Genomic DNA, 13,660 nt, shown 5'->3' with positions numbered 1-13,660 from the left:
GAGGAGGCCGCCAGCCGGCCCAATATTCACAGCACCAGGGATTTTTTTCCAAATCCCACTTCAAATCTCATAATCCCTCAGTCCTTAGCTGTGGAGGGTGACATCATCCTTTCCTTCGTTTCAGACAGACGCTCACCACTTCTGCGTTAGGGCGCTGCTGTGGTCTAGAAAGGTCTGCGCCTTTCCAAACTGGTTTAGAAAATCCAATCGCACAGTAGAAAACACAGTTTAAAACGTCACGATCTCTTTTCCCCCTTTATAAACTGATGTCATCAGCTTTGGTTCCAAGCAAGGGCATAACTGTCCTAGATGACTGCAGGAATTGTGGAGTGTTTTTCAATGTCATTGAAGGTATGGACTTTCTTCTCTCAGATTGGTTGTAACTATCACATCATCAGGAGACTGTCCATTTTCAGAGATTTGTCACATTTAAACCTACAAAAAATGAAAACAGAAAGTATAATCAGAGTAATGTTTCGGCATGCTCAAATTTATGTATTGCTACTACTTGCTTGAGTGATTAAAAATTCTCTGGTTGCACTCACAGGATTTTCAAGAATTAGGTCTTTCTTTTCTTTCTACATTCTTTCTTCATTCTATGTTTAATCTATGTTATGTATCTATGTGGCGATACAGCAATCTGGAAGCTCTGGTTGATGTAGAGGCACTCATTCATTCATCAGAAATTTAATGAGCAACTACTATGTGCCCTGTGCTGAGCATACAAGGATAAATGAGTTCAACTTCTATTCTGGATCTTACCAGTCTATTGGTGGGAACAAGTTATTTTGTGTGTGTGAGATGGGGTCTTACTCTGTTGCTGGAGTGCAATGGCATGAGCATAGCTCACTGCATCCTCAAACACCTGGACTCAGGTGATCCTCCCTCCCTCCTCAGCCTACGAAGTAGCTGGGACTACAGGCACACATTATCATGCCCAGCTAATTTTTTTTTAATAGAGATGAGGTCTCGCTATATTGCCCGCGATGGTCTTGAATTCCTGGTCTCAATAAGTCCTCCCACCTCGGCCTCCCAAAGTGCTGGGATTGCAGGTTTGAGCCACTGCACCCAGCTGGGAACAGCCTTTTAAATAGATGAATCTCAAGATTCACGCAAGAGCTCCGTGAGCAGAGGAAGGAGCAACTCACTGCACTGAGATTAACATTCCCCCCTCATACACACATTTTCTGAGCCATAAAATAGCCTTACAAATCACTTGGAGTTAGTTTTGCCGTGTTGAGGTAATTCAGTGGAATAAGGAGTCATCTTTCCATGCCAAAGCCTACCCTTATGTCAGAGAGAGAGAGGGCTGGGTGGAGAAAAGCACAGGGAGAGGGAGGAGGGAAGGGGGACCTGAGCTCTTTGCCCGCCAAGGGACCAGCACATTTTGATTCCCTGGTGCTGTTAGTGAATCATTAGGTCATTATGAATTTTGGATATATGTGTGCATTTTGGTGTGCAATTATCTAAAACTCCTTTCCTTATCCTCTCTTTTGTCTCCCACTTCTTTTTAAAATGGGTAGAAGTCATAAGGACAAGGGAGAGTCTCATTTCTTGTCCTTTTGGTGGATTAAACCATCACATTGTGACATTCGCCTGAATCGTTAGGAAATCTACATTCCAAGGTCTGTAAAATCCCATCCACGGTTCCGCAGGGAGAGGAGAACGTGGAGCTGCCAGACTTCACACTCCCCCAATCTTTGCTGAGTCTACATTTGGACCCAACAGCAAAGAGCTGGGGTCCTGTGCTCATTTACAGCTGGCAAACAACAACTGCCTCGTTTGTGAAAAGGACTGCATGGCCATCAAAAGCTGTTATAGTGTCACGTGGTGATGAATTTAATGTAAATGAGTCGAGAACATCTGGATCCGATTTCCTCTCAAACAAACAGGGTTATGAAAATGAGTGGGGAAAAAACATCTTCTGGCCAAAGGCATTTTGGATTATTTCTGAACCCAAACTGTCTACAGCAGCGGTTTAAGAGGGGATCCAGGTGAGGCTGCTCAGCTACTTCTTCTTGCACCTGAGTCTATGGCAAATGAAGCTGGAGCAAAATGCACTGACCACTTAAACCATCACCACTGGGATTCAAAAATGGGAGAAGCTAATTCATTTAATGACTATTTGCCGAGCACCTATTATAAGCCAGCTATTATGATGTGATCTGTGGCTACTGCAGAAAACAAGACAGACCCAGGCCCTGCTCTCTCAGAGTTTACAGTTTACAGATGACTTAGAGGCAGACATCAGACAGGTAGCTGGCATCGGATGGGATGGTTGGTATAGATGCTGTGGGAGCTCAAAGTAGCCCATGTGAGTCACACTGAGTCTGGATGTATTGAGAGGGCACTTTGGGGCAAGTGGTCTTGGTACTGAGAGTTGAGAATGCCTATTTGACTGTCCAGCTTCTCTGAGCCAATCTCAAAACCTGGTACCCAGCAGGGCCTCAGGAAATATCTGTCAAGTGAATGGCTCCTCCAAACAAGTGCAGAGAGTTGGGTGGGGAGGGAGGGGGGAGAGTGGGAGTGGAGAGCCCATGCCCAAGGTGGGGGTTAGAGTTTAGAAGATGCTGGAATATGATCATCATGGTACAACCTGTATCTGACATTCTATCATTGAAGTGCATGGTATCCAAACACTTTAAGAAAACCCTTTACAATGTCCTAAAGTTATGCTTGCCCTACTCAAAGCTTCATAAAATTACTCTTGGTGGTGACTACTCTCGGTGGTTGTCTTAGCACTGGTTGCTCTGACAAAATGGCATAGACTGGGTGGCTTACACAACAAACAGCTATTATTTGCCATTCTGGACTCTGGAAGTCCAAAATCTGGGTGCCACTATGGTCAGGTTCCTGGTGAGGGCCCTCTTCCTGTGGGGGGATGGTGATTTTCTCTAGCTTCCTCTTTGTCTCACCCCTCCCCAACTGACCCCCATCTCTCTGCAGGTAGTAGGTTTTATGCCCTATCTCATGTCCTGAGCAGTCATTATATAGAAAGCCCAAGGTCACCAGGGTCTGACAGATAGCCACCTACAATTCCTGGTTTCAGTGCATTTTTGGTCTCCGCAAAGTAATTACTTCTCTTTAGTCCAGAAGATTATTTAAAGTCATTGCTTAAATAATATTTCTTATACTTCATCAAAGGATTTTCAGATGATCTAGCTGACCCACATTTCTGGAAAGAGAAGGAAAGTTGTTTCTATCCTCTCTACATTACTAGGTAAAAAGCTTCCTGAGGATGGGTTATTAATCTTTGTATCAGTTAAAGATTGGTTTTATTAATTTTATTAATCCCAGTGTCTTATTTTCCATGGGTGTCATTCACAGACCTAGCACAATGATTAAACAATTAGATGCTGTAATGGTTAGTTTTATGTGTCAGCTTTTGCTGGGCTGTGGTGCCAAGTTGTTTGGTCAAACACCAGTCTAGATGTTGCTGTGAAGATGTTTTTAAGATGTGGTTAATGTTTGCAATTGGCAGATTTTAAGTAAAGCAGATTGCCCTTTACAATGTAGGTGGGCCTTATCCAATTGATTGAAGACCACAGGGCAAAGACAGGTTTCCCAAAGAAGGAATTCTGCCTCAACACTGCATCATAGAAACCCTGCCCAAGTTTCCAGACTGCTGGCCTGCCCCATGGATTTCAGACTCAAGACTGCAACATCAACTCTTGCCTAGACTTCTAGACTGCCAGCCAGCCCTGTAACTATCAAATTTGCCACCCACAGTTGAGTAAGTCAATTCCTTAAAATAAATCTCTCTCCTCATATAAAAATATCCAGTAGGTCAATTTCTCTAGAGAACCCTGACAAATACAAATGCTCAATAAATATTTGTCAAATAAATATACTTATGTACAATAGGTACTTAATAAGTGCTGGCTATTGAATTGTTTGATTTATTTAAACTTCTGTCCTCAGGTATTCCTCCCTTCTAGGGTTTGACATTTTTTGATGAAAGGGTATAATACTATTTCAGTTGTGTTCCACTTAGCTGTGACAATAAAGCTTTAGCAGATATTTATAAATCGGGGTCCCATTCTCTAACCTGTGTTCAATTTTGTGTGATATAGAAAAACTTTGTGCCAGTTTCAGAATTGATACTGCTGCCCAGAACTGGAGAACCACCCTGGCCCCTGGGACTCCACAGCCTACTCTGTCCAAGGCTGCAGCACAATATTTGAATTTGTGAAATTCTTAGCAAATTTCACACATTCTGCTAACTAATAAAATGTGTGGCTCAGTGTTCAAAGCATTTCTGGGCCATTTTGCTCCACATTTATTTTGGGAATCCAGATCCTAGCCACCTTTTGTTGTCAGGTTGGCAAAAGTCCTGGCGATAAAAAAAAAACTAAAAAATTAGAGATTCAAAAAGTGGAGGATAGGAAAGGGGGAGGGATGAAAAATCACCCATCAGGTACAATGTGCACGAATGGGGGTGACAGGTACACTTAAAACCCAGATTTTTTCACCACTATACAAAGTAGCTATATAGCCATAAATCATTTGTGCCCCTAAAGCTATTGAAATAACTAATTTTTTAAAGAAAGAAACGCACAAAACATATATGAAGAAATGACAAAAATTCATCGAAGGCATTTAAAGCAAAGTCAGATAAATGGAATCAAAGAACGGTTATTTAATAATGACAATTCTTCCTAAATGCATGTATGGGTTTGAAGTAATTCTAATAAGACTCTCTGGCCGGGCACGGTAGCTCATGCCTATAATCCCAGCACTTTGAGAGGCTGAGGCGGGTAGATTGCTTGAGCCTAGAAGTTCAAGACCAGTCTGGGCAACATAGCAAAACCTAGTCTCTAAAAAAATAAAATAATAAAATAAAATCCCAAACAATTAACTAAAAATAAATCAGGAAAATCTAGGGTTGTCAAAGAAATAAGAAGCAGTGATAGAGGGAGATATTTACAAAAGTCCTGAAGAAAGGGGATCCTAGCAAATTCCTCTTCTACTTCTCCAAGCTCACAATTCATTTTTACATCACTCACCTGAAAGTTCTTTGCAGCTTTCTAGGGCTAAGAGAAGCTGGGCTTCGAAGGGCTGGCTCTTGAGATGTTGTCACATGGATGGTTCACACTTGGCCCACATGTAAAAGTAAAAGCTATCGGTTGTTTTGTGTTGCCTGATGTTACAAAATTAAGATAATTTTAAAACGTGATAATTAATCTAATGTGGCTGTTTCTTTATAAGAAAGATTTGGGGCCAGGCCAGGAAATAAGGTTATTCTGACATTAAAAATATGAAACTGCTTTCCATTGTGGAATGTCGGGTCCGAGTTGTATCTTTCTGGATACCTTAATCTTGTTCTATACCTTAATCTTGTTCTATACCTTAATCTGGGTAGTGGCTCGATTTGCAAAAATCCATCAAGCTCTATGCTTGAGAGTTGTGCCCTTTACAAAAATTGAGTTTAAAAAAATGAAAAGGGAGAAAAGAAACTTAGAATACGGAGGGCGTCTTGGTGCTGAGTTCTCATTAGCATGTGGAGAAGGAGAAGCCCAGGGTCTCCAGGGTCCTGCCTTCCCCACTTCCTGTTTCCACATGTCTTCCTGTCCTCTCCGCAGGATCCCCTCAACCTACCCAGGAACATCATCACCTTTCCCTCCTCACTAACGAATGGGAATTCCACCAGCGTCTTCTCGACGGGCAGGGGAAACACTTGGGGCCAGGCCACGGAAGAAAGTTACTCCGGCATTTAAAAGAATGAAAACACTGTCCCATGAGGCACAGATGTGCACAGAGCTGACTCAGGTGTCAGCCAGCATCTTTGACGAGCAACCTCTGCTCTTCAAAAACCCCTCTTAAGACGGGCTTGGTGGCTCAACCTGTAATCCCGCGCCTTTGGGGAGGTTGAGGTGAGTGCATTGCCTGAGCCCGCGGGTTCGAGACCCGCCCGGGCAGCGAGACCTCATCTCTACAATAAATCAAAAAATCAGCCGGGCGTGGTAGCGCATGCCTGTAATTCCGGCTACTCGGAAGGCTGAGGCGGAAGGATCGCCGGAGCCCAGCAGGTCAAGGCTGCGGTGGCCGGGAGTGGCCACTGCACTCCAGTCTGGGCGACAGAGTGAGACTCCGACTCAAAAAAAAAACAAAAACAAGAGTTAGGTTTTCGTAACTGGACTCTTTTCCTACAGAACTTGAGGTAGTTGGTTTTAAGAAGGTGTTTTCTCGACCACCTGTCTTAAAAAGGTAAGCGAGAAGCTTGAGGGGTTTTCATGTGGAAATTTAATTTCTTATGTGCCCATCTAAGTATCTACTTACCAGTATGGGAGGTGCTTGACACGTGTTAATGCTTTGGGTCCCCTAACTGCCCTACGTTAAAACGAGGCGTAGAGCAGGCGGAACTTCCCAAGGTCACCTGACTACGGATGGCACCGAGCGACCTGCCTGACACCAAAGCACACACTCTCAAGACACCGCCCAGAGCACCCCGGCTCTTGCTGTCTGAGCATCTAAATGAATGAATTCTTGAATGACTGGTTAGTCATTAACTAACTCATCACTCATCAGAAATTAGTTATTTGGCAAAGCTATAAGTGTTTTCGAGAGGGAGAGACATGGGAGGCTAAGCTATTAGTGTGTTTTCTTTCAGTGTCACGCCATGTTCATCCCCCAAGTAGGCCTTTTAAAAAAATCTATAAACATCGCGAACATCAACTGAGTCCAGGAAGAAGGCCCGCTGCTTTCCTATGCCCAACATGCTGTTGTCACTAGGACCGATGCTGATCTGGACTGAACTGCTGCATTTATAGCCAAATGCAATCCACACCACAGCAGCCGGTCTGCTTTGTCATCTGCCTGCCCTGTCCACCCACCCGTCCATTTCAACCATCTGTTTTTACTTTATAGTCCCTGAACTGGTCACATTTTGCTCCTAGTGGGCGACTATTACTCCTGTTTCAAACCAATGGTTCATTTCACTCATGATGTGTTGTGGTAAGAGAAACGACCCCTTCATATTTCACTGATATTATGCATTTTCCACTCTATTCCCCATTAGACAACTTTTATATTGTATTTTAGATTTTTCGGGTCACATATAAATGGGTATTAAGCAAAATTAACCTGTAAGCCAAGTAGTTTTTTTCCACTTAAAACTAAAATAAGGCCAGGCTTGGTGGCTCGGCCTGTAATCCCAGCACTTTGGGAGGCCGAGGCAAGCGGCATGCCTGAGTCCGCCAGTTCGAGACCCGCCTGGGAAACTTGGTGAGACCTCGTCTCTACAATAAATCAAAACTTAGCCAGGCATGGTAGCACGTGCCTGTAGTTCTGGCTACTTGGAAAGATGAGGCGGAAGGATCGCCTGAGCCCAGCAGGTCGAGGCTGCAGTGGCTGTGAGTGTGCCACTGCACTCCAGCCTGGGTGACAGAGTGACACTCCAACTCAAAAAATAAATACTTGAGGTTGTAAAAGTAAAACTTAAAAAATTAAAAAGTCATTCAGCACAGTAATGTTAATATAGGACGACCAGAAGCAGCCAGATTGATCAGCTGAAAGATAGTTGTTTTTTAAAGCCTCAAAGAAAAAACATGCTTCATTCTTGCTCAATTTAGTTCTAAGGCGTCAACATATATTCCAGTAGGCGAAGGATTTTAAAGTAAACATCAGTATCCTTCAGCTAACACCTCCATCTACAGAGGGTGCCAAAAAAGTGTATGCACATTTTAAGAAAGGAAAAAAACCGCATACTCAATAAGATGATCCTTCCACCTCAGCCTTCCCAGTAGCCAGAACTACAGGCGTGCGCTACCACGCCTGGCTAATTTTCAATTTATTGTAGAGACGAGGTCTTGCCAAGTTGCCCAGGCAGGTCTCGAACCCACGGGCTCAGGCAATCCACTCGCCTTGGCCTCCCAAAGTGCTGGGATGACAGACTGAGCCCCCGGGCCTGGCCCAACCTCAAGTATTAAAAGGACTACTTTGAAATATGCTAATCAAGTAAAAACAAAACCAGGCGTTCTCTGGAACCTCCAAGAAATGAGTCTTGTCTCTGAACTCGGCAGTTCCTCATCTGGGAGAGGGAGGATGCCCCACCTGCTGGGAGGCTGAAGCCGCTCTCTCTTCCGCCTGCCTCAGCCGCCTTTGAAGTCTGTTGGCTTTTTCTTGATACTCTAGAATTAACTTTTCATTCTACGAAGGGGAAATATAAAATAAAACAAGTCAGAAATCGATCTGTGACACGGGGATGTTTTATGAAATAATCAGTGAAAAACCTGGACATCATTTTACCATTTTTGTATTATGAAATACAAAGATAATATTATCTCCAAATTTACATTTTTCAATATATGAGCCTCAAAATACAAACTTGGTTTTATATTCTTACTAATTTTTTTTACCCCACATGTCACCCAAATGAGTGAATGAACGGACCCCAAAGCAAAGTGACTCACTCAGAAGCTGAGCTCAAGGCTTCAATTTCTGAGCTCTCTCTCTGAGTCGTGGACCATTGTCTCACTGTCACCTGCACGTCTGTGAGGACATGAACTGCCCAGCTCACGGCCAGGGCTTAGGTCGGGCTGGCCGAACTGTTTCTGTTCGTTCTCCAACACAGCTCACACTGCAGAGGGCAGCAGGGTCCACAGGGTTATCAGGGGTACCCTGATAATGGCGTGGACTGTGTGCCCCCAAAGATGCTCAAGGCCCAGCGCTCAGGACCTGTGAAAGTGACTTTATTTGCAAACAGTCTCTGCAGATGGTCCAGCTTAGGTGAGGGCACGAGGTGGTCACAGTCCATATGACAGGGAGACAAGCATTACAGAGGGAAGGCATGTGAAGACAGAGACACCTCTTTAAGCCGAGGACCAGAGAAGGGCGCGCCAGATTCTCCCAGTCTCAGAGGAGCTGCCACCATCAGCACCTCGATTCTGGGCGTCCAGCATCCAGAACTGTGAGACAGTAATTTTCTGTTGTTTGAGCCACCTAGTTGGTAACACTTTGTTATAACAAGAACTACGCAGGCATCATGACAGAAAGCAACCACAGCACACAGCCACACAGACAGGTTCAAGTAATCCACCAACTTGAAAATGCATTCACTCTGTCCACACTTACTAGCCTGGATATAGGACATCTGAAAAGGAAACACGTCAGCGCAATGAGAATGGCTGTTATTCGAATTGAGAGAATAATACAAGCCCAATCAGGAACAGCTAGAAAAACACTTTCTATGAAGAACCACAGACCTGCAGTTCTCAGGCCCTCACAGGCAAGTGGTAAGAGTCAATGTCACGGCTATGACAGTGATAGAAAAAACTGAAGTAATAGTATCTTGCCAAAGTGAGCTCATTATATTCCTTCTTATTCCCAAAGGCAAAGTCAAATTTTATGAAGAGAACTATCCTGGCTGTTCCAGCTGAGATGTTTAAATATGTGGCTTAGATTTTAAGAATCACGTCATATATTACAGAAAAACTGTAATGACTGTCTTCATATTAATCATCAGGCTTCACATCATGCACACTTCCTATGTTGCTACCATCATAGGTATGGAACAGGGCGGGGTGAATCATAATGCAAGCAACTATCTTTCAGCGGCTCAATCTGGCTGCTGCTGATCGTCCTATATTAACATTACTGTGCCGAATGGCTTCTTAATTTTTTTCCTATTTTCAATTACTTCCTTAGAACAGAGTTCCAGAAGTGGGACTACATTAAAGGGTGTTTTAATGGTTCAGATTGATTTATAATGCCATGTGCACCAGAGTCACGACTTCACCGCAACTCCCACTACGGACTACGGAGAAGGAGCACAGACCCTGTTCAGGAATTCCAGCTCGGACACGTTTGAAGTGAGGGCATCAAGTGAAGGACTAGAGGTCTAGAGAGTACCCTCACAGCCCAAAAGTTGTTTGCTTTTTAAAGCCTCAAAGAAAAAACATGCTTCATTCTTGCTCTATTTAGTTCTCAGGCATCAACACATATTCCAGTAGGTGAAGGATTATGTGCCTTTTGTGATGAATTAAACCAAAAGAAGAGGAAAAGATTAAGCAACAATCTCAGAGACGCAGAAGAATAAAGCGGGTCCCCACGTGCTCCAGAAGTTCTCCCGAGGGATCCTGGCGAGACAGACCCTGGAGCTCTGCCTGTCACCCACACACGGAGCATCGCCAGTGCCCAGCGTGCTGTCTCACACCGCAGAGCGTGAGGACTGTGGGCTTCCGGACGACATCCGGGCGGTTATGGACAAGTGGAGCGATAATGGACTTGGCTCAGGCGAAGCTCTCTAACATGTGTGAAGTGGCAGCGGGAAGGCCTTCCTGGGGAGCAGCTGTCTTACCTCAGCGGCCTTCTCGTTGGCCGTTTCCAGCTGAGAAAGCAGCTCTTGGGTGTGAAGTTTCTGTCGACTCAGCTCACGCCTATTAATCAAAGAGAGCCCCCCAAAAGCCATTAATATAACTGCTCAAAATCTAAAATAGACTCTTCATTAGCAAGATATATGTTCATATTTTGAACACCAGTATCATCTTGTGCAAAATAAAAGCACTTCACAGACTGTATCTTAAAGGACTCGTTCATTTTTTAGAGAAAATTCTAGAGGTTGGTTACACAACAATGTGTATACACTTAACACTACTGAACTCTACACTTAAGAAATAGTTAAGATGGTAAACTTCATAAGCATTTTGCCACAACTTTAAAAAAATAATCACAGTTTAGGCCAGGTACAGTGGCTCACGCCTGTAATCCCAGCACTTTGGGAGGCAAAGACAGGAGGATTGCTTGAGCCCAGAAACTTGAGACCAGCCTGGGCAACATAGTGAGACCTTGTATTTACAAAAAACAAAACAAAAATCAATAAATTAGCTGCACGGTTGCACACACTTGTAGTCCCAGCTACTTTGGGGGCCGGGGAGGAAGGACTGCCTGAACCAGGAGGTTGAGGCTACAGTGAGCTCTGATCCTGCCAGGGTTAGAGTGAGACCCCGACTCAAAAAAAAAAAAAAAGTACATCATAGCTAAAAAGCACAGTAGTTTATGAGATTTTGTGATAACAAGCAAATACTAAAACAACATCTGTTTGAGTATACTTTCATTTTAATGCCTAACAGTATCTCAAGATAATAATATTGAAGATACTTTTGTACCTTTAACATGTTTTTATTCTGCTTTTTTTAGTGTGATAAAATATACATAACAAAATTTACCATTTTAATTGGGATAAAACTGTGATTTTCTTTTTTTTTTGAATTGGTGTCTTACTCTGTCACCCAGGCAATCATGGCTCACTGCCGCCTCAAACTCCTGAGCTCAAGTGAGCCTCCTGCCTCAGCCTTCTAAGTAGCTGGAACCACTGGCATGCACCACCATGTTTGGCTAATTTGTTGTAGAGATGAGGTCTCGCCATGTTGCTCAGCCTGGTCTCGTACCCCTGAGCTCAGGTAATCCCCTCGCCTCTGCCCCTCAAAGTGTTGGGATTACAGGTGTGAGTCACCATGGATGGCAGCTGAAAATATCTTATGCACAGCACTATCTTCTTTTGTTGTTTTTGTTGTTGAACATATAAATACCGCTTTTAGTCAAAGATCACTTCAGGAGTTCCAGGTTAAGGGTACATATAATGTAGTCTTAAAAATAACTTAATGAGAATGAAGATCAAATCAATTTCTGAGTATTACACGTCACCAATCACTGATGTTCAGCACTCTTATTCACACCATATTGTGTGTAGGCTTTTAGGGTTACAGACAACTTCTTTCTTTTTTTTTTTTTTTTGAGTTGGAGTCTCACTCTGTTGCCCAGACTGGAGTGCAATGGCTGCTCCCGGCCACCGCAGCCCCAACCTGCTGGGCTCCGGCGATCCTTCAGCCTCAGCCTTCTGAGTAGCTGGAACTACAGGTGCGCGCTACCACGGTCGGCTAATTTTCGATTTGTTGTAGAGATGAGGTCTCGCCAAGTTGCCCAGGTGGGTCTCGAACCCGTGGGCTCAGTCAATCCACTCATCTCAGCCTCCCAAAGCGCGGCTACAGACGACTTCTGTGTGGTTACTTCCAAGCAGAGAATTTGGACTTGGCTCAGGTAAAATTCTTTTTTAAGTATCTGTTTATTTATTCTAGAGTTGTGGGGTACAGGGAGGACTCAGCCCATGGGCAGGCTGCAGCAGGCGAAGCCTGGGCCTCCAGGGACCCTCCATGCTGTCAGTGCCCCCGCCCCTCAGGGAAAATTCCTGGTTCAGTACTGACTTTTATCCTTTGATCTTACCTGTGCTTCTTAAATCAATCAACAGATTAACACTTCCAACATAATGCCAGCTTTAATCTTCTTCAAATGAGCCGCACAAAAGTCTCAAAACTTGGTAAGGCTCTCTATTGAGTGAGTAGTTGTTAAGAGTAGTCATTTGTCACAAATATCCAGAACAGAATAAGCAGCGATGTCGCCCACTACTCAGCGACACAAATTCCTGCTGAACACTCGTTATGGGCCGGGTACGAGGCACTTGGCGGGAGACATGCGGGTGGCATCCCGCACGTGCAGACGAAGAGGAAGACACCCGTTCGAGCACAGTGACGTCAGCAGCATGGCTCACTGACCAAGAAGCTGGGATATCTATCACTAATCCCATGACAGACAAAGCCGGTGTTTTCCTTTAGTTTTACTGTGGTGGTAATGATACCACAGAATAAACCACTGTGCTTACTTGAAAGCATCTTGTATACCTTAAAATGACTGCCCCCAACATAAGAAGAGATAAAACAAAGAGAAACAAAGTGACTGACACGCCTCGTTTGTCAGGTCAGACGCAATTACAGGTAAGAGTTATCCTATGAGTGCTGGTGAAGAAGGACCTGGGAGTGCAACTGAAATGAAGACAAAACAACATCTCATTTATCAAGCTGCAAACCTTCCATTCACACAACTTTTCAGGCAGCCTTCACCGCACCATTTAGTGCCTAAACTAGTCACTTACCCAAGACAATTATCTGAGGACGGACAGTAATGATTTTCCTCAGCATTTAAGATCACAGAGATACAAACAACTGCATGAAAATAAACTTTAAGTTACTTTTTTTTTTTGAGTTGGAGTCTCACTCTGTCGCCCAGACTGGAGTGCAGGGGCCACTCCCGGCCACCGCAGCCTCGACCTGCTGGGCTCCGGCGATCCTTCTGCCTCGGCCTTCTGAGTAGGTGGAATTACAGGTGTGCGTGCTACCACGCCTGGCTAATTTTTTGATTTTATTGTAGAGATGAGGTCTCGCCTGCCCAGGTGGGTCTCGAACCCACGGGCTCAGGCAATCCACTTTTAATCTGTGTAAACATTTCCTTACATGTCAAGCTCTGCCTCTCTCCTTGCTTGTGAGCAATTCTGTTTCTTGTCTCTGCAGTCTCGTGACCTCCGACTCAGCAAACACATTCTCAGAGTCTACTTACTGTGTGCCAGGCACCATTCTAGCTGCCTTCAGAAATTAACTTAATATTTAGTTTCTATGAAACCCCCATTTTTACATAGGAGGAAATTAAAGGGCAGAGAAATTTTAAAGTTAAGTGACTTGCCTAGGATCACATAGCTTGTCAGTCGTGGAACCGGGATTGAAAAATGTGGTCCTTTGGTTCCAAGTCTATGCTCTTAACTACTGCTCTTGGCAGGAAATTGCTAAATATTTGCTAAAGGAACAAGTGAGAGAGAGAGAGAGAGGAACAGGGA

General features: G+C 44.1%; 1 protein-coding gene across 1 annotated transcript in view; it reads right to left on the bottom strand.

The window, feature by feature from the left end:
- Window positions 1-386: 386 nt before the first annotated feature.
- The window catches only part of SCLT1 (sodium channel and clathrin linker 1), a 140,237-nt gene continuing 126,963 nt past the window's right edge, over window positions 387-13,660 (bottom strand). The window contains exons 18-21 of the mRNA XM_021710888.1: window positions 10,298-10,376; window positions 8,053-8,148; window positions 1,618-1,709; window positions 387-435 (exon numbers count right to left, since the gene is read on the bottom strand). Coding sequence (XP_021566563.1) covers window positions 387-435; window positions 1,618-1,709; window positions 8,053-8,148; window positions 10,298-10,376 — 316 coding nt within the window. The remainder of the gene's footprint in view (window positions 436-1,617; window positions 1,710-8,052; window positions 8,149-10,297; window positions 10,377-13,660) is intronic.

This window comes from Carlito syrichta, unplaced genomic scaffold (genome assembly GCF_000164805.1).
Source record: "Carlito syrichta isolate Samal-C Ts95f unplaced genomic scaffold, Tarsius_syrichta-2.0.1 Scaffold301628, whole genome shotgun sequence".
NCBI classification, from domain to species: Eukaryota; Metazoa; Chordata; class Mammalia; order Primates; family Tarsiidae; genus Carlito; species Carlito syrichta.
Note: the sequence above shows the minus strand (reverse complement) of the source record. Positions and strands in the feature narration are given on the sequence as shown.